The 21914-nt window shown below is 43.5% G+C and overlaps 1 protein-coding gene across 1 annotated transcript; it reads left to right on the plus strand.

The window, feature by feature from the left end:
• Positions 1–5122: 5122 nt before the first annotated feature.
• rgmd (RGM domain family, member D) lies at positions 5123–11268 on the plus strand. The gene is made up of 3 exons (XM_076088568.1): positions 5123–5437; positions 8358–8866; positions 10579–11268. The coding sequence occupies exons 1-3, from the start codon at positions 5344–5346 to the stop codon at positions 11266–11268; spliced, it is 1293 nt and encodes a 430-aa protein (XP_075944683.1). The 5' UTR covers positions 5123–5343.
• Positions 11269–21914: the final 10646 nt, after the last annotated feature.

Consider the following 21914-nt stretch of genomic DNA (forward strand, 5'->3'; position numbering starts at 1 on the left):
GCGACTCATCAACACAAGCGTAGCAGCTGATGGGTTGTTTTAATCTATAGAGTGTGACATGCATGATCCCGTACAAGCATATAAGGACCGGCTTTTTCTTTAAACCTAAATGTGAGAAACATCTGCTGAAAAGCTGAAGGGGAGAAAAAAAACAGGCATATCAATGTCCAAGAACTTCATGTGGACTTTTCTGCACCTCACAGATCTGTGCTCAGGACATTGCAGTGACTCATTTAAACTTGATTGGAAGAAGTGGACACCATTGCCATGCTCCTCCATGTTTCAGTGCTCTAAATCAGCCCAAGCAGCAGGTGACATTCTCCGAATGCCTCCTTGGCGAAACTTTGGTAGATCAGAATGGCTAAATGTATACACTCCTCAGTTATTGTCTATTCGTCTATTCCTGGTTCAGGGCAGTTGTCTGGGTGGGCCAGGACAGAAACAATACCAACTGTTGCAGACTAACTGAAGGACAGGCTCTATCACCATTAAGCCTCGAGCCGGCAGGTGTAAAGGGCAAACGGTTGAGAGCACACGGCGGAAAAACCTAAACCAGCTTTTACAACTCCACGTATCGGGCTAAAGATTTGAGAAGGGATTTAAAAAATCCAAACTATACATTATTACCATGAATCCTTGCATGTCATGAAGATCTGTTCACATCTATTGAAATGAATGAGAGATAAAACGTAAACCGCCAAACTAGTGCAGGATTCTTGGGGTTGTCTTGGTGATAGAAACAAAATGTCTCACTTTGAATTTTAGCATTGCCATTAGCATTTGGCTAGCAGTCTTTTAAGGAGATTTTTCAGGACTTTTAAAAAACAAAATACAATCTAAAATAGAATAAAGTATATTTTCTGCATTGCAGAAACATTTTTTTGGACCTAGGCACAAATTGAAAGTAAAAAAAAAAAATTGTTGAGATGAAATTATTGAGTGTTAATTCTTCAGCTGGAGGGCGCGGATTAGAGGTATGACTAACATTTCGGTTTTCTGGGAGCAAAGAGAGTTGTCGTAGGTCATTACAAAGCAATTTGTTGCCTGTTTCTAACCACATGGCTCAGGTGACTAGAAGCGTGGGAGTCGTCATGAGGACAGAAAGACGAGTTCAAACAAAGTTATGCATTGAAATAAGCTTCACAGGCGGCTCAGTGAAGCCATACGTTGAACTGTTTTTGCTAATTGATTTATTAGTTTGAAAAACAAATAAGCCAGTTAAAAAAAAAAAAAAAAAAAACATATTGGAGAATTCAAGATTGGGGAGAGGTTTAACTCTCGAAACACACACTCACAAACACATATGCAGGGTTTGGGTCAGAGGTCAAACGGCCCTGAACTCTCTCCCTTTAGGCTGAGGACATCAGAGGTCCCTCTGTGTGCTGCTCTCCATTTATTTTACCCATCATCCCTCATCAGGCCGGGACGACCCCGCGACCCTGCAGCTAGGGTTACCTGTCAGTTGACTGTCTATTCATGAGCACGGGGCTTGACGCTGCGTCAACATTTGTTCTGAGGGAAACGAGGGAGTAAGAAGAGGAGTTTGGTGCAGTGTGGTGATGACCAAAGCAACAAACAGAAAACTCAGATTGAGTTAGAAAGAGAAAAAAAACGACTTTATATTAAAATGAATTAACGAAAATCTATCCTTTTGTTTCCATACTCAGAAGTAAAGATTTCAGGCAGTGCAGGGCCCCCGACTAGCAGACTTTCTACTCTTATGACATGCAAGTGTTAGAATTCCTGTTTACTTGGAGGCAAAGATCCAAAGGATCTCAGCAAACAGATGCCTGCATGGATACCTATTGAGGGGTACCTACAAAAACACACCAAAGGCCCCCCTGTGTGTGCTGTCAGCTATCAATCAGGGTGCCGTAAGTGGGATCCTTGAGTTGAGATGCTATCAGCGCTGCCCCGTATACACTCACACCACAGTTTCCCTTATCTCCGCTGAGATAACAGATCCCCTTCTAACAGCGAGAGGCCTGAACCAGACATACTTGCCTTCTGCATCTCTCTCTCTCCATCTCCCTCTCCCTCTCTGTCTCAGCTGTGCTACAGGCCACTTCATTTCAGACAGGGGCCCTCAGAAGAAAAAAAAAAAAGTCAATTTGCTCTGGTTCCTGTTCAAAATTCAATAAGCTTGTCTCTTATATTGCAACCGTGTGGTGCTTGCGGAGGCTGCAGAGGGCGCGTGCTACTTCTGATCCCAATCTCTGATGTTATCGGGCCCCAGAAGAAACATGATACATGTCTCGGTTGACGGATCTAGATGGGCATGAAATTGAACAAAAATCAGAAGCGTGACACATCAACAATTTCCTGCAACTGTACCTTTTCTTATTGTTTTGTAAACATTGCAGTTCCAGAAAAACTGAATTGTTTAAGGTTTACAGCTCCTGTTTTCGGCAAAGAGAACAGAGGAGTCAGGGTTTTGCAACTAAGCAGCGCTGTATTTACATGCTATAGAAACGTGAATATACACTTGTGTGTAAAATCCCATTACTGGTCGGTTTGCATGGAGTACTGTGTGTTGACCACGTTGCGGTGTAGATATGTGAGGTCACTGCAGTTGTCTTTTCCTCGCTTCGAGGACAGCGAGCTGAGAAGATGATCCCGGACGGGCCCCGTTTTTCGGGCTTTCACCAGACCACAGCACGTTGGGCCTAATAACAAAAACAAGCATCCCGGTGTGGAGCTGGTCCCACAGTGTGAGGACCGTAATGAGGAACATGTGGAGCTGCCCAGACACACAGTCAGAGGAAACCCAATCCCTCACCCCTCCGCCCCCCCTCTTTTCTTTTTCTTCTCCCTTCCCCCCAATTCTTTCTTTCTCAGTCTCCTTCACCTCACTCTCTACATTTTCTGTTGCTAAGTTTTAATCACTACATTTAGGTCTTAATGTTGGTGCAAAACTTAAAACACTTTCTCTCCATGTAGAAATTACCTCTTTTTTCCTCTATTGTACCAGAACAAGCGACCAATTGTCAGCAGGAGAAATATACGGGCCTTGTTTTTACTCGATATACACCCTTGTAGCGGAGCCGCTCCCTCCCTCTCTCTGACTTGTTTTAGAGTCGGTAGCATATACAAACTGCTGGGTCATGCAATGCAAGACGCTCAGAAGGAAACATGGGAAGAAAGAGGTCTTTCTCCACCCATCAAGCCTGACAGGCGGTCTGGGAGTTCCTTTCATGTGCTGAATTCATCCTTAGCGTCCACCTGGATCAATTAACTGTTTGCTTCAGTGCTCATCAGTCCCGCAGTGTGGATCCTGAGCTCATTTAGTAGACAGCGGCTTATTGAGCGAAGCTATGGCTTTGATTTTGTTGTCTTTTATCTTTGTGTAACACACATCAGGGCATACAGATGTATTATTTCTGTCTGGGCATTTTCTCATCCTCGGCTGAGACAACTTGAAAGTAAACACTGTCTTTTCTTGTGCAGGAGATGTCACCTCTCGCTCCCGAGGAGAAACGGTCTAACAGGTGAGACGCTCGTTTTTTAATTTGCTGCACAGCGCATGCACACCATCAACAGATCATGCCTCCTACGCTGCGTCATTGCCCACGTGTCAAAGTTGTCACAGGGAATACGAAGTGTAACCTGCTTGATGGGATTTAAAATGTGACCATAAAGTGCAGCCATAAAGCAGATGAACCAACCAAGCCTCCAAAATTAGCTGAACAAACAGAGTAAGGTAGAGCCCTCCGGGGGGATAAACTTGGCACACTGGGTCCAGTGTGACAGAGGCCCTTCTGGCAGCTCAGAACAATCCAAACGTTCCACTTGGGTTGAGCTGTCTTCGTTTCCCCCTCCACTATATATATATATATCAGCCCCACATCAACATGGGCCTGTGAAGACCTTTCACGAGACTGACAGGCCACCTGAATCACACAATTGTGTGGCCGGAGGAGCCTGCATGTGTATAGAAAAACCAGTGATCCAATAACTGTCTGGGTTCACTTCTCTCTCATAAAGTCAGGAGGGAGGCGCAGAGGGAGACCCACAGCTACAAGCCAAATGTTCCAGCTGCACCAAAACAAAGCTTCAACTTTTCATTCCAGTTCTAGAAAATACGCAAACTGTGACTGTTGATTTTCTTTATACAGTATCTGGGTCGGTGCATTACATCTCTTTATTTGCATGGCACATAAAACCACAGAGTGTGTCTCAGGGAAGTAAAAAAAAAAAAGCCGGTCAGTGTGTGTGTGTGTGTGTGTGCGCCTTGCAGATGGTCCGGCCTCACAGCAGCTGTGCAAATGAAAGACAAGAGTGCCGTTGAAGGAGGTGAGAGAGATGGAAAGTTGGCCACAAAAAGGAAAAAAAGAGTAACATGCAAGTTGCTAACTGAAAATGTAATGGAAAAATGAAATGCTCACTGAGATTCTTTTGCTGAGAGAAAATAATTGAGCATTTTCTCTGACGTGACAAAAACACACAATGCCCCATGAGTTTCAACAGGTTTGAACCCCACTTTGTAGAACCAAACAAAATGACAAAAGAAGGGATTTATTGACCTTAAATATCACATCTAATCAGTGTAATGGAGGAAATATATGATATATGATACCACTATACTTCTCCTTAGCCTAAATCATTACTTTATAGTTAGTTCATCACCTTTATCAGGTTCTAGATTCAAAATATACTAAGCAAGGTAAAATCTGTTAGTTTGCACACACAATTGTCACACACTCTATTATTGAAACGCTAAATGTGGAGTGAGAAAACAACAGGTGGGAGCATCCTGCTTAATGCCGAAAACACACTCACATTTGTCCCCTGGAGGAGGGCGAGTCAGAGGGGACAGTTGTCCCTCAGTGCTTTGTAGTGCAAACATTCTACCAGTCTGTTTCAGCTCTCCATAAAAGCAGCTTTAGAACTTGTCCCATCTGACCGTGCCGAGTAACTCCAAGTTGTAACTCCAACCGTAGCATTGTGCATGTCCAGGTAATAGGGGATTGTTATACTATTATAAACCACAACACCTTGTGATTCTTCAATTATAAATCAGGGCAATTATAACTTCACACCGCCCCCCTCTGCTGTGGAAGGCACTTTTTTTCCGACTGTCCTTAATCCCAGTAATTGCCACTGCATGTAAATATCGAGCGGTTAGTGAATAATTAGTATTTCATTGGCCAGCAATCACCTCTGGGGCCCCCGCCGTCTACGCGTTTAGACCCCTCCCTCGTAAGAGCCAGCCCTGAAGACAGGGGCCCCCTTTTTGAATGACAGCGCTTTGGGAAGGAAGACGAATTTTTGTCTGATTTCCCCCGCAGCCGCAGCGTCGATGAGAAGCAGTCGAGGAACTCCATTCTAACTGAATGGATTGGTATGGGGAGAAGCGGACCACAGATCACGGCTAAGCGGCAGCTTTTGGACTGTGTAACGTTGACGATGGTTTTACTTTCTCTGCTGTTTCGACCAGGTAAGTGTTGCCTTTTTTTTTTCTTTTTTCCAATCCGTGCTTGTCCACTCCTCTCCGGCACGCGAAGCGGTGTGTCCCCGCTCTCCTCCGCAATAGAGGTGGGGGAACAAAGTTTTCCCTGTTTAGCTGTGTGGCTGAACTCAAACTCTTTTAGCGGCTCTGACATTTAACACATCGTAACTTAAGTTTTGCGTGTTTGTCCGGTGTTTAAAGATGGTTGTTTTGAAAAGTATCCCGTACAAAGTAATAATGTCCTGTTGGATCTCAGCCTCCAGACAACACCAGCTCGAGTTAACCCACTTAACGGACGTATTTTTTAAAACATATTTCCAACCATTCTCGCATAAAACAACGACACCAAACACGTTGTCACCGACCGCTTAACGGCTAATACGTTTGACAAAAAACACAAGTGTCGCTGTTGCCATTGTTTCTTATCAAGTCGTGTGAAGTTACAGGTTAGCTCTACGTTAGCATAGCTCGCTAGCAAACCGGGGTCCCGCAACCCGCAGTCTAAACGAGAAGGGAAACTACGGAGCGTGTTGTTTTTTAACCGGAAAATGCCGTTAATAGGACAACTAACGGTCACGTTTACTATTAAAGTCCTGAGTGTAACTTAAACGCTTAGTTTAGACTGTTTTAGTTGTTGGTGAACCCGAGGGAACCATGTTATTTCACCCTATTCATGCTTCACTTATTAACTTTGTTAGCTACCAAGCATGGGGGTCCAACTTTTTGGCCTCTGAACGTGTCGCTCCTCGGTCCCCGTTAGAGATCGCATATTTGATTTTCGCAAAGGAGGTGCGTTTTGTTTAACTGTCGGCGATGTTAGATAAAGTTGAACAAATCGGTAAAACTATTCTTTGGACAGTGATGTCTGTATACTGTATATTTTTTGTTGAAATGAGAAAGTCAACAGACAATCACTTTCAATGTGGACATTCATAACATTCTAATTATTACTATTATTTTGATATGTAAATGTTAATCTTTCAAGATCACATGAAAGATGTCAGACGTTTAACATCTTCAAATGATTGATTTTGACCTAATGTTCTTTATTCAGACATGAAAACTGCAAATCTTGTCTTCATATACATATTAAATACTGACAAAACAAAACAAAGATACACAATAATGAATAATTGTGCAGCACCACATCTAAAGACCCCTGGAGGCCCCTCAGGTTCAACTTTATGGTGCAAAAAAATAGTTGCTGTCAGACTTTGGGTAGAGTAATGCAGGTCCTTTAAATAGGTAATATTCATTAAAAGTTAGATTATTAACATGGTGTCAAAGTGTAGTCACTATGGTATATAGGTGATTAAAAATAGTATTTAATACCATTAAGTGTTTTCAGCCTTTATTGTGTAACTATGAGCTGGCTCTGGGTCCATTCAGGCACTCGGTGTGGCTATGTTGGTGAAAATGTTGATTCTCGTTAGTGTGAAATAAAGACGAAGTTAAAGCCATTAGAAAACACATTTCTAATGGCCGTCCTTTATCTCCAGGGTTTCCTTAAATCGACTAATCTCCACTGATACAAATGCTGTGTGCTTGTTCCTTTTCTGCTCTCATATCCCCCTCATGGTCCTCACACTTGTTGGTAGTCTACTAAGTGCCGGAGCATAAAGACCCTTTGGGGAGATGCCCGCTTGTTGATGGCCGTGCAGGCAGTGATTGTCCAAAAGTGTCAATCACAGCAGACTTAAGGGTGACCTCGCAGCGAGGCGGGGGAGGCCTGTTGGAATTCAGAGGAGGGATGCAGGATGCCTCCAACTTGACCTCTTGCACTCCATCGCAGTTTTATTTTCTTTATATCAGAGCTCGTGTTGAAGTGCAGCGGCTGTGAGATGCATTAATCATCCGTCCTGCCCCCCCCCTTCAGTGAATCAGACGTATGAGAAAAGGAAGAAACTGCAGAAATATTCATGTGCACTGGTGTGAAATCACAGCGCTTATCTTGTTGTCTTTGTCCACGCTGTTGGGAGATTAGATGGAGCCTCGGAGTAAACAGAAGATTATTCTGTTGCAATAGAGGAGCGGTCTGTTGCAACGGATCCCTGTTTTTGCAGCAAAAGTGGTGTATTGTGATGTGGATGCTGCTGAAATGGAAAATATATCAACAATACAGCACGAGTTATTATATCCCAGTCAGCATACGAGACATCCCTCCCAAACGTAACACTACAGTGAAATGAGTGTGATTAACATCCACACTTTTCCCAGAGACATAACTGCCGGTTTTTGTTTTGTTTTCCTTGATAAGAAATATCTCACTTGTGAGTCGTAACTTAACAAGAAGCCCAGAATTCAGGCGAAACCTCCCAAATATCACATGCTGTGCTTTACAGCCCCCACCATCGTCCCTCTAGCGTCCAGTTTGGGCCCAGAGTTGCTGAACAAGTGTGACTTTTTGAGATGTTCCTCTTGAGGAAGTTAGCTGCCCCCGTGTGCCCCGGACCCTGCCGTGCAGTTTAATGGACTTCAATTACCCCGGCAACAGCCAAACCACATTAAAACACCCTCAGGCAAACTAACACAGGTTGGTTTCCTCCTACGGCGAGGCTACATGCGATTGCTGTGAGGGCTAGTTGGGGGAAATAAGATTGGACTGACTCGGGGGGGCTCGGTGTGGGATCATGGCCTCGTGAGCTCACACATTTTTGGTTTTAATGGCTCTCCTGATTGAGCTAAACTTGATAGTGGAAACTTTTGGACTGTGCTGAGGTAATGCATCCGTAAACGTCAGATGGATTTCTTTGTTCACATTGGTAGATCTAGTCAGCAGTATTAGTCAGAGAGGGAGGTTACTCATGAAAATGGGTGGAGAAGCAAACCTTTTCACGGTTATTGTGATGCATTAATGACGTTACAGTGCAAAATATTGATGCTCATTTGTGTTTTTTTCGTTTTCCAGCTCACTGCCAGCAGTGTCGAATCCAGCGCTGCAACGCGGATTATGTGTCCTCCACCTCGCCCTCTAGTGGCCTGCAGGATGACGTGGCTCTAGATGTGGACTACTGCATTGCCTTGCGGGCCTACGCTCAGTGCACCCGGCGGCAGGCGCGCAGCTGCAGGGGTGACCTGGTCTACCACTCGGCCGTCTTCCGCATTAAGGAGCTATTCTCTCAGCACAACTGCTCCAGCGACGGGCCCACCTCCTCCGCCAAGGTCCCCAGTACGCCTCGCCCGGCCGTGTCGGAGCTGTGCGACTACGAGAACCGGGTCCTCATGTCGGGCTCAGCCGGGCAGAAGAAATACGCCCACTGTGGATTATTCGGAGACCCGCACCTACGGACTTTCCGCGATGAGTTTCAGACCTGCAAGGTGGAAGGGGCGTGGCCTCTGATTGACAACCGCTTCCTGTCGGTGCAGGTGACCAACGTGCCCGTTGTGCTCGGCTCCAGCGCCACCGCGACCAGCAAGGTGAGGATGGCTGTAGAGCAGAGCTGCTACATTACGAAGCCACACGTAGTTTGATCACCGATTAATCGTTTCAGCGTCTTTTTTTTCAAGCAAAAATGCCAAATAATCCATTGGATCACATTCTAATGTTGATACGTGACAGTAAAGAATAAATGTTGAGCGTTCCAACAAGCTAAGTTAAGATTGTGGGCTTTACGAAATGTTTAAACTATCGTGACAGATAGTTGCAGCCGTAGTTTAAAATTCCAAAACTTAAAAAGTTTAGCAAAAATAAAATCAGAGCCTTTGAGGGCGAGTAGTTCTTTTCTAGTGTCCACGACAATAGAAAAGAACTATCTTTCATAGTAAGATTATAGCAGGCTGTTTCTTTTGAGTGCTTGCTAGCTCGAGTATTGCCATAAAGCATCAACATGTGAAGTTAATCGTCATTCCACGGTGCCTCTCGAGCTTCCAGCATTCCTCTTGTCTTGGAGCTCCTTCAGATCTCTGAGGGGAAAGCGAGAGGAGGGGAGTCTTCAGCGGTGTTGAATCACAGACATGCTTGAGCGCTCTACCTTTTAACACATGGGTGGTCATATGGTAGTGATCAACGCTCACTCAAACATTTTCCTCCACCGCCACGATCAGGAATGTTTTTTCACCCCTCTGGTCAAATAATTAACTGTGTGCCTTTTTGTGTAAATATGGAATAATGTGGAAAAATAAAGGAATAATTGGACAGCAGCGAGGGCTTTTGATTCTGTTAATGAAATAGGCTGGGGTTGTCATGCTTTTAAATTGTTGAAACCTTCATCATGTCTTTGTTACTTAAAGTCACATTGGTATATGGGACTCAGCACGCACAGATAATGTCCATTAAAAGAGGTTTAGAGAGCTGCTTTTATTTGAATCATTGGCTTAAATAGTCATCGACTCCCACGTTAACTCCACAATAAACTAAAATATTGCACTAGGGATTTCAGAATGAACTCATCAAAGGCATTTTAAAGTGTATTTTGGGTTCGCAGCCTAATGCAAACCTGTAGTCGGGCCAAGTCTGTGCCGGCACCCGCATGCCCCCATCATGATTTCGGAGTTGTTTGCAGCTGCCAGACTTGAGACAGGAAATCATCCATCAAACACTGTATCCCCGTAAGTGTAAACGTAACCACAGCCACCGCTTTGTCAAGATACTTTGAAGAAACACAGGTTAGGCCCCAATTTCTCAAAGCTCAGCCGGAATACAAATCGCAGTCAGTCACTCTGCCAGTGTTGGAAGATGCATGGAGATTTGAGGCTGTTATGAAACCGTGTTGTTTGAGCCAACATTCAGGGAGGACTAGTGGAGTTATTGCCTTTTAGTTTTAGTGTCAGTATTTTTTTTTCCAGGTAAGAAAGGAAATGGCGAGGACCACACAATGACTGTGGTTCATTTTAGCAGTTTCTCTTTGTGGGTGGTAACAATCCAGTGGACCACTGACAGCAATCACTGTCACTCTGTAAACAGGCCAGTGTGGGCCATCATCACCTTCCACAGCAGTCAGCATGTTTGGTTTCCTGCTGCCACCGTGTGGCTTTGAGTGGTACTGCTCTTATTCCAGACTAATTAGGGCATACTTTTATAATGCTCGTCATTACATTTAAGCAAAGTCCTGCATTTAAGGAACAATAGTCAAACTATAACATGAAATAAAAAGAATAGTGCTGATCTTTTCTTTCTTCTCTTTTTTCAGATCACTGTGATCTTCAAGTCCTTCCACGGCTGCACGGATCAGAAGGTGTACCAGGCCACCACAGATGATCTGCCGATGGCCTTCCAGGACGGGACTCGCAGCGGCGGCGAGAGCCTGACCATCGCGGAGCGCGGCGGCTCCGGAGTGGGCCGCCAGGTGAAGATACAGGCCCGTTACATCGGCACGTCCATCATCGTCCGGCGCGTGGGCAGCTACCTGACCTTCGCCATCCGCATGCCAGAGGACACCCTGGACTTTTCGGACAACGGCGGTCTGCAGCTGTGCCTGCACGGCTGCCCACGCAACGAGCTCATCAAGGAGCACACGCTGGGCCGCCAGAGCCAGGAGCCCCGCCTGCAGGGCACCAACACGGAGCTGGGTCCTCTGCGGCCTCCTCACCAGGTCTACACGGTGGAGCGGGCCACGGCCAAGTGTAGGGAGACACTGCAGGTGGAGGACGTGTACTTTCAGTCCTGCGTGTTTGACTTGCTGACCACGGGGGACCCCGAGTTCTCCATGGCGGCCTTCGGCGCTCTGGAGGATTTAAAGGCGCTGCCGCCGAGCAAACTGAGGCAGAACTCCCCGAGGACTCCTCGTCTTTACAACCGAGCAGCGTCGCACACGGCGGCTGCAGCAGCAGCCAACGGCTCCCTGCTCTCACTCCTGCTCCTCAGTCTGCTGCTTTTGTAAAAAAAAAAAATATATATATATAAATGATTTTAAAAAACAAACAAAAGAGAAACCTGGAGACAAACAGAACGTGGAAGCATTACCAGCTTGAGGAAAGAGTGAGTAGAGCTCAGACATATATATATGTAATTTCTTTGTTTGGGGGGGGGGGTTTGGGCAATTTGTGAATGTTGTGGTCTTTTTCTGTTTTTGTCATTTGAAGGATTTCACACTCATTAAATATGTTGGTTTTTTCCCACTTCACATTTCCCGTGGGATCCATGAGTGACATCATCAGTTGAAATGCATGAACTCATGAGGTTTGGGGTCCAGCTCATCATGTTTCCACATGCTCACTAATGGTTAAATCGGTTCACGGCAGCTAAACGGCATTGACTTGTTTTGGTTTTTTTGTAAATAGAAGAGTCGTCATCGTGCACAACCTTCAAACACTCCACTGCGCATGAAGCTGCACATGTAACTCCGTACTGTATGTAAGCAGCGTGGCTCCTAGATCCTGTATAATCCAGTATTATCAATAGCACGCAACGGTTTTAACAGAATGTTTTGTGTGCTCAGATGTCATTTCTTTGTCTATTTCAACAGTTCATTTCAGAAACCTGGTACGATAAATACACAGGATCCAACAACTGTATGTAAAAAACTACCTATCCATAACATATGGCGTGTCAGTGTGATATTCAACAGTCCTCTGCTGTGAAACACTCCCTCTTCAAGCTGTTTGGCTTCCAGTTTTAAAAAAAACACAAATCTTTATATAATAATATATTAAAAGAGTGTATATATGTGTCTTATATTGTGTAAATTTGCCTGTGTATAGATGTTTTAACTGTAATGTGTTTTACATTTGTTGTGTTTTTAGTAGGTTATTTTGAGACAACTAATATGCGTTTTCTGTATTAAAGTGTTGGACACTCCGGACTAAGGCCTGTTTCTTCTTCTTCTTCTTCTTCTTCTTCTCTCTTGTACCTGGTATCTTGGACAGAGATTCATTCCATCACATCAGGGTAAATTATCGTGTACAGATGTTGTCTATCAGCTTTCATTGTCCCTTTTTAAACCAGGGTTATGAACCTTTCAAATCAAAAACACATTTACAGTTTCTGCTTCAAGACGCAACACATAAGATGACACGCAAAACACAAAACGCTTTCAAGAACTCAGTGTTTCACAACTGTATGCGTGTAATACCCCCCGTGTCCTGGTGGGGTCCTCAGCCCATAAGGCCTGACAGCTTGTAGTTCACAGACAGCTTTGACAAGCTGGCTGTGTAGCTGTAGGGATCCACAGTATGTTCTCAGTCCCCTGTGTAAATGTTACCTCTGAGTGCTGAGCTGGCTGCTGGCTTTGCTTTTGTCTGCCAGAGCGCTGCATGGCTCCAAATAGGATTTAGTCTGTGGTTTAACACCAGGTGAGAGTCAACACACGCACGCGGCTGATATTTGCACTAAACGTGAACAATGAGTGCTGTGATTGGGAAAGAGGGATGTGATCGGTTTTTTACCATCGCCATCAAAAATGCAATTAAGAAAGCTCCGGCACACTCCTTATGAAGACATTACGAATGAATGCGCTATAATTAGCAAATGTGGTTTTAATTCATATCTTGAATTAAGTTTAAAGTGTCTTGGTCCTTTTACAACTCTCGAGCTTCACACTTGCAATCATACTTTATCTCTCCGTGTCTTCAAATTCAGACGACGGTGAGCCGACAGCTGGCCAATGAAACGTGCCACTATTTCTGCCTATTACATCCTAAATCTGTCTTCTTTGTGTGACATCACCTCATCGTCCCATCCTTAATATTAGGAGCACAATAGAGGGTTGATTGGTGGTAAGAACCTGTTATAGTCGTATCTCGTCTTGGGGAGGCAGACAGTGGTGGAACGTAACCAAGTACATGTATGCGAGTCTTTCCATTTTATGCAACTTTCTACTTTTACTCCATTACATTTCAGTGGCAAATATACTTTTTACTCCACAAGTATTTTTCGGCAGAGGTAGAAAGCGTACTAGAACGTTGTACTAAAAGTACTTTTACATTAAACACATGTTACTCAAGCAATAGTATTTGTGTAAAAATGTACTTAAGCAAAAAGTAGGTCAGTTAAAAAGGATTCGGAGTACTCGGAGTAAATGTTACTGCCAGCCTTAATACCTCTGATTATGAAATCCTCTTGGGCTTATCCAACAGAGGTTGTAGTACTACAGGCCACCAATCCCAGCTGTGGAGACATTGATGTAGTACTCTCTCTCTGTAGGACACTTATTTACGTTATTCCTAAAACCATGAGGTTTTATTGTGCTTTTGGATAACGCCTTGAAATACTGTTAAATCAAAGAGTATAGGCTGCAAATTAAATGTCCAGAGGAACAACACCAGCAGCAATAAGACACCTTCTATCCAAACCCACAAATGGACACTCTGCTGTCTGTGCTTACAACCGATTATCAATTATATTTACAACCGCTGTCCTCGTGGAGCCTCACAAGAAGTGACCAGAAAAGAGACGACACGCGCACAACTAAAAAAACATGATCAAGTATTTAAAAAAACATCACCAAAGCAAAAAACGTGTAAACAATATAAACTCCATAGCGTCCATTAACAAAAAAAACATATTACATCAAAGGATGAGACAGCTCAAATTTCTACACGCACACGCGTGGCACGAACACTTCGTTGCTAGGCAACGCCGCTGCCGCAAAGAAGCGTTCCGTTGACGTTCTTTCTCATCTGGAGAGTTCACGCAGCTGCGCGTGTCGTCGTACTCACCTGTACGAGCGGCACCGCGAAGTCCTCCTCCTCCACAAACTGATCCGGGTTCACCTTCTCTCTACTCGCTCGTCCCTCAGCCATGATATGAACGGTACACACGGGCTGTGTGTCACAGTATAACCGGTCCACTCGACCGTCTCGGTCCCAGTACAACCAGTCCTGCACGAGCATCGTGGGTGTGTCAGTTCACGTGCCCTGCCAGTTGACGCCAATTAGTCATTACTGATGCAACTTTTCTCTTTTCTTTATGCCGATTTAAGATAATGCTAATTATAACCACACATCATTTATGGGGTAATTTTGTTTGGATAGTGCTTGAAGTGGAAGCGGCACGTGAGCACGCAAACATTTATAACGCGTTATTTCCGGGGTGTCTCCTCTCGCGAGCTCCGCGCTCCTGCGGCCGCAGACACACCTGCAGCTTCTTGATTGATCACTTTTCATCTGACGCTTCTGTTCCATTCCCACACTGCTTATCAGGACTTTTTCATGTGACTTTTTGTTTTTATGTGTGCGACTTGAAATGTAGCGAAGTACAATACTTGTGATAAATAGCCAAGCAAAACTAAAATTAGCATTTCTTTAAGTACACGAAAATGACTTCGTTACAGTAACGAGTAAATGTAATGTAATGTACTTCCACCCCTGAATTACATTATTTTTGATAATTTTATCAAATTCAAAACAATTTTTAAAAGTCCAATCAGTGGTTCCCAAACTTTGTAAACCCTTTCTAAAAAATAAAAGTGTCAGTGTCTTGTTGATGGGGATCCTGTAGTGTTGAAGACCCGCAGAGGTAAAATTATGCAACGTCTTTTCCTCCTTTCCTCTCCCATTAATCATCTTAGAGGCGTCACATTTATCTTGCGAGCTGTATATAAAGGGGATTAAAACTAGTTCCACATCAAGCAGCTACAGCAGTAAAATGCAGCTTACACCTTGTTGCATCAGAGCTAACGATCTATTAATGTCATATAAATAAAGCAGTCACAAAACCTTTGCCGACAACAATTCTGTACTTTTACTTACATCGGTATTTGAATGCAGGGCTTTTACATATAATGTAGTATTTTTAGTACTTCTTCCACCACCTCGCCATCTTTTATCTAAATACATAACTCTAAATGTTGTCCACTGAGCTGATGGCAACTATGTAAACTGTGTGTCTGTGTGTGTGTGTGTGTGTCCTTCCATGTTCTTAATAATTTAAAAGCAAAGCTAAAAAGCTTCGCGCCTGGTCCCGATCTGTTGAGATGCAGCCATCTGACAGCAGCCTTATATAACTGCGTCCTCAGTCTGTTGAAAGAAGGTGAGATTCTTGACTTCTCAACATGCAAACTTCTCAACATGAAACTTTTTTTTTCATTAGAAGATGGAAACGAGGAATATGTAAAGTCTAATCTAGCAGCACGGCGGATGTATACGCAGGCTCATGCCTGCGTAGATTTCTTGTCCGGCCACTTTGAGCCATATACTATCTTGACTTTCCCCTGTAAACAAGGACAATTACCAAACTAATGAGTTGAGGAAAAAAAGAAAAAACTGCATGAGTGATTGATACTCCCAATGGGGAAATTAATTTGATATTAATAGAGCACTTGGCAGGATAAATATATAGTGGTGTGTGAGTCCTCTCCTTGATTGATAATGGATAGATTGATGGCTGTCTTAATGCAAGATGTTCCTTAGACTTTAATGAGGTGGCCTTGATGAGGAGGAGCGTTAGCGCAATATGGCGCTTCAAATTACGTCGACGTTGATATTTAAAGTTGCAATCTTGAAAGTGTTCATTGAAATAAATGTCTGTTAAGTCACCATCAATCGCTGAAGCAGGTAACACAATGAAAGTATTGCAATATTTATATATTTGCAGTATTATGAACTGGGTGTCTGGGGCGACAATCATGTAAATAAATGCTGTATTGCAGTTTTTTTCCATTGAATACCAAAAAAATGTAACTATGCACACAAATCTGAAAAATAGCACGTCAGTTTGGAAATTTCAGACCAAGCCCAATACTCCAGACTGCTAAACCTAAAGCACAAGTCCTTTATTTTCACTGAAATATTAATTATATATCAACCAGGACTGAAATCTGAAGGATTGGCACTTTAAGGTGCCACACCTGCAGTTAGAGAGGGAGGCCTCAGATACATATTACATAACAACAGATCATGCAGCGAATGAGTGATGAAACACGTCTTTTGAAGAAACAACAAAAAACGTTGCATTTTGTCAGTTTGATTTATTGATGCTATGTGATGTTTATTGATGCTATGTGATGCTATGTGATGTTGGTCAGCCATACCTCATTCAGCTGCTCTTGTGAGATTGCGTTTGCCTTCAGTTTCATACGTCCCTCCTCAAATGATCACCTTACATCATTCCTGCAGCTCCCAATGAATCATAAGACCCCCCCCCCCCCCCAAAGTAACCTCCTCTTGCTGAAGCATTTTGCTTAATGATGCACTCAGAGTCTTATTGTTGCGCCGAGTAGAAGACGTTCAACATACACATACATTACACCCGGTTACATGGGTCACTGCTGCGGAACAAAGAGTGAGAAGTTACTCATTTCTCAGTGTGTGTGTGTGTGTGTGTGTGTGTTTGTGGTTTTCAGGCTGCTGTAGTCGCAGCGATTATACAGCTATCTCATACCGCAGGCTCTCTCATACCTGACCAACTCAATCTCTCTGTGTCTCCTCAATAATCAGAGTGACAGCGAGCAACTAGACATATCTCACCCACTGGCTCACTCCAGAATGGGTATTGACCTACATATCAAATCATATGCTCCTGGCTTGTGTGATAGAGGTTGGTGGGGGGGGGGGGTAATGATTGGCAGTCCTACTTTAGTAAACACGTTGCATCCCCTGGGTTCCTGCGTCTTCATATGTATTCCCTCTTAAAAAGGTAAAATACCAACGTCCCTGCGTCTCCTACAAGCTACAGGACCTCCTGCCACTTCAGCAGTGTTTCCCCCGCTACTGTAACAGTAGAGAACAGCTGAGAGCACCTGGTTGTCTGCATGTGTATTTATATTAACGAGCCTGTGTCACCAAACTTTTAACAAATGGCCCCCCCAGCACCCTGACGCCCCGAAAAAACCCGGCTCGGAAATTAAGCATCTGCATCATAAATCTTGGAAAGTTACAATAATTTGCAATTCACTCCCTCATCAAAGGCAATATTACCCTAATTTATTATCTCCCCGCACGAGGGGCGCACAAAGGCCGTGCAGATAAGAGTTTATCAGGAGGGGGATTGATTTTCATTAACTGATTGTAATAAAGATGAACTGCCTGCCGTGCACACTGACCAAGAGCCACACTTTATTGTAATTGGGACAATTTATTTCATGAGCCAGTGGCTCTACTTTTTTTTCTTTTGTCCCTCCCACTCTTTTTCCCCCCCCATATCTGTCGCCGCTATTCAAAATGTGAATGTCTCAGCTGCACTGCTCTTGATGCTGCTGTGACTTGTGATGCAAGGAGATGATGATTACAAAGTGCGGCAAGTCAACAGATGTTCTTCTGTCACCAAAGCAACGCTGTAGTTTGTGACGCACACTTGACTGATACTCGACGGCTTCCTTATTTCAATTTGCTGCCTCCCGCTTGTCAAAATGATAATGCTATTTGTTCCCCTGTCTTCTCTGTCTGATGTTTATGTGCCGCAGTTTTCTTTGTTGCATTCTGCTCCCATCACATATGTCCTGACACATATTTCAGTGGGTGTCTCCCTGCGGCAGAGCAGCATCAGGTGACCTGCTAACTGGTAAAGCCTTCAGTCTCCTCAAAGACAGATAATCCAAATCACCCTACATGCTCCACCGCTGGGTTTCCATACGAGTATGAAATGAATACATTTCCTCTCCTGAAGCTCCCAGCGTCTCGTGATGAATACCAAAGTAGACTCCTGCCTGGTGTGAAAAATAAAATGTTTACGAAGCTGTGGATGTGCACGATAACCCCGTCGATCCTCTAAAGGGCACCGACACCATCGTCACCGTTTCATCACTTCACACCGACGGGGCGTCAGCAGCAGACTCTGAGAGAGGTTGCAACATCTGCACTCGCACAACTTTCAAGGTCCTCGAGAGTAAATCCTCGTGCAACAACTCCCCCCTCTCTTTGCACTGCGGCTCAGCACTCCACAGAACTGTGAGAAACAAAACGTCCTGTTTGAATTTTTATTGTAAAATTGGAAAAAAAGGAGAGAAAGAGAGAAAAGCCCCAATAAGCATTTCTTTTTGATACATATCTTTATCTTACCATAACCATAAAAGAAAAGAAACAAAAGAAAAGTGGCTGAATAAATAAATAAATAAATAAATAATAAATAAATAGATAAATAAATAAATAAACATCAAGTTACATACTTGACCCGATAATCAATTATAAAATGATTTAATCATTAATCATTAATATGAAGTAACCTAAGCAGCAAGTATTAAGAAATTTCAACAGGGGAAAAAATGTTTGGTTTCTCAGGCTAATACAGAACAGTTTTTTTCATAACTTTTTGTTTATAAAAAAGATACTGCTTTCCCGGTCAGTAAATCCATGCTGTACTGACACTGCCACAAAAACAGGTGGCGCTCTCCTTTAAAAAAAGAAGGAAAGAAAGAAAAACAATACAACCTGTAAGCTGCATTTTCTCCTCCAGGTTTAAAGAATAGTACTGAGATTCCTCTTTTTGCGCCCTGCATGTCAGTAAAGTCTTCTTCACAGACTCCATACTGCGGTTTATATGTTTTTGTATGCTTTGTGCTGAGAAACCAGAAAGTTAACATCTTTATAAAGCGACCCGCCCCCTCCCCCAACCCCTCCCCCATTTCAAACCCTAATCTATAATGTAACCAAAGAAAGGTCCTGTGCTGATTTTCCATAATATACAGATTTCATATTTATAATAAGCTACTATCCTTAGCATTCAAACCATAGTTAAAGAATCATATTGTTAATACTAGTAGTACCGTAATCTTTAACCCCCCCAGCCCCCATTGAGCATGCTCAGAGATCGAAAGGGCACCATGGTAGGATGAGAAATATTAAAAGAAGAAAGATAGAAATGGATGCAAGAGTGAAAACGATGTAGAAAATCATCTTTAGTTTGACCACATGCAGCTGAATTATAGCAGTACTGGGATCAGCTATTTCCTTTCTCTTTTAGTGGATTTCCAATCAGCTCTGGTAATTCAAAAATCTTAACTCAATTAACTTCTTGGATTTCAGTCGTTTCATTACATTCCCCCCTTTTTTCGAAATTTCATAGTGGAAATGTATATTTAGGCTTATGCACCACAAACGGTCTCCATCCACAAACCTTCACTCTTTTAATTGCGTTCAATCAAATTTCATTTCTTTCTCTTGGCAGAATGAAATTAACTCAACATCTTTTCAAACTCATTAAATTTCAGCCACAGCTGGCATCTTTAATTTGCATTACCCAAGCTGTTGTGAAGGCCACATTTAATTTGATTTTAATAATTTAAAAAAACTCTCCAGTAGAAATCCCATAAGGAAAGATTTTTGAGTGGGTTTATAAGGCCCTGTATGGCCCGGGGTAAGGAGGGCATATATCACAGCTTCCTAAAGCTGCCCGGCGCTGACAGCAGAGAGGAAACTAACAGTAACTCACCAGGGGGAACAAAGCTGTCTTCTGGCAAATATATATGAAATCTAACCTTTTCACTGGAAAGCTCTATTGTATAAAATTACAACCTGAAAGGAGCCTCCCTCCTACACTGTTATGCTATATCACAAAATCAAATACTTCTTCCCTACTGATCAACATTTCCTGAAAACGAACACATTTCTAAGAAGCGATCTTACATTTTCAAGGAATCTGGCACTCGTTTAAAGTCTGATGAGGAAATGCAGTGGATATGCTTGCATAATTTGGCAATTCATGATGAGAAAAGGCATTTCTTAAAGACTTTTTTTTTTTTTAACGGCATCTAAGTATTGCCTGCAAGAGAACAATATACAGTGAATGAGGGTAGTAACATTTGTTGAATGGTCTCCTGGTCTACTGATCCTGTGGACCAGTAATCATACAAATAAAGAGAATAAAAATAAAAAGGTACAGTCAGCAGGACCTGGGGAGCCATCGTGGTGATGACATTTGTTGTACCGGGCTGCAGGGGCTTAGCAGTCGTGTTTTCTGAAGACTCCACGTGTGTGGATGGGGCCATAGAGACAGCGTCGTGATACGATGACTGAAGTTTAGGGAGATGATCAGAGCGCTGAGGTCTCACAGAGTCCTGAGTGGCAGGCTGCTTCAGTGCAAACTGAGCCAATGAACGACATGCTGGAAATAGTCTCAAACTGAAAGAGTTGGATGTTAGTTGAACAAATCAGAGAGTGAAATGGATAAAAAAAAGAGAAAAGGTGACTCATGAGAAACAGATTTCATCTTGGATGTACTGTATGCGTGTCCCTCTGTAAACAACAACAGGAAAGCATCCCCGGCGATGATGCTAGAGTAGTTAATTAATCATATCTGATACGGCGTGATGTGTCGTGACCACACTGTATAGGAGCCATGTGTGACCGGCGCTAATGGTAAGCTGTCGTCTCGTTGAAGCAGCAGCAGCTGTAGCGGCTACACTTACAGGCCTGCTGCTGTCTAATTGATGGATCATTTTGCTCTTAATTTGACCTCCTAAGGCTGGTAATGCCAGGCTGTTCCTCACCGCAAGCTCTCACTGTGCTAATACACCCATTGGAAAAAAAACAAAACTACACAGCTGCTCTTCACTGAAGAACTCCTACGACCTACTCCAAACTCTTTTTTTACACATCCTGTCGCAGCCTTGTGAACCTTTTTTTTTTTTTTTTAATGTTAGCGCTGATGACCTAGATTTAAGTGCCTTCGACGTGCCCCACAGGACACTGTCAGATTCGGGGGTCCCCTCTGAGACTGTGGGCGGTAGTTAGAAGACCACTGAGAGAAAAACGGACTCTGTCACTCAGTCAATTCCTTCAACATGCCATTGCGTAATTGATTGCGCATCTCCTGCCCCGCGGTGCTGCTCCCCATCTGATCGATATTATCATCATCCTAATTATGCTGTGGGTTAGCCCTCGGCCCCCGTGAACTGATGGTCCCTATTAGGAGAGAAATATGCTGGCACTTGGAGGTGAGGAGCGAGAAAATGAGGGGGGGGGGGGGTCTCCTCTCGCCTGCTGAGAGCAGCTGGAGGAGCTTGGCAGCGGGAGAGGGCACGACCCGGCAGGGACCACTGTGACATGCCGATGGAACTTTTTTTAATTTTTTTTTTTTTTTTACAACTGCTGTCAGGCTCATTTGTATTTCATTAAGCAGTTACCATTGCTGTGCTGTTTTACTGCTGCGCATCCGGCTCAGCCGGTTGGCACTTTTACCACGGTGCTTTATGGTCAGATGATCTGCGATATCAAGGCTTTAATGAAGACGTGGAATTGCTCTCGCTTCGATTATGGAATTGCAGAGCAGCAGACGCGCGCGGTACATGGCTGCGCACAGTGTGGAGCAGCGAGAGGCTGTTATTGTGTCACTTACTTTTGGCACTACGGGACTTGTTTTTTTCTTCTTCTACTGACACAATAACACCGACGGATCACACCTCCGAGATGAAATGCTGTGACGCAGATGAAGCAATGAGTGGCAAAAGAAGATTATCTGAACATGCCCGAAACAATGTCTAACCCACATATTCTACGCCACTAAAATAGTATAGCTTTATACATATTTTTTTTCTGTTTTGTTTTAATATTCCTTAAACCCAGTAGCTATAAATGTAAAAGGTAAACAAACCGAAACCCATTTCCTCTTTTTTTTTTTTTTCAACCTGAAGCTAGTATTTCTTCTTACGTTTAA

The sequence above is a fragment of the Anarhichas minor genome, unplaced genomic scaffold (genome assembly GCF_050575085.1).
Source record: "Anarhichas minor isolate MPS153535 unplaced genomic scaffold, ASM5057508v1 ptg000010l, whole genome shotgun sequence".
In the NCBI taxonomy this organism is placed as follows: domain Eukaryota; kingdom Metazoa; phylum Chordata; class Actinopteri; order Perciformes; family Anarhichadidae; genus Anarhichas; species Anarhichas minor.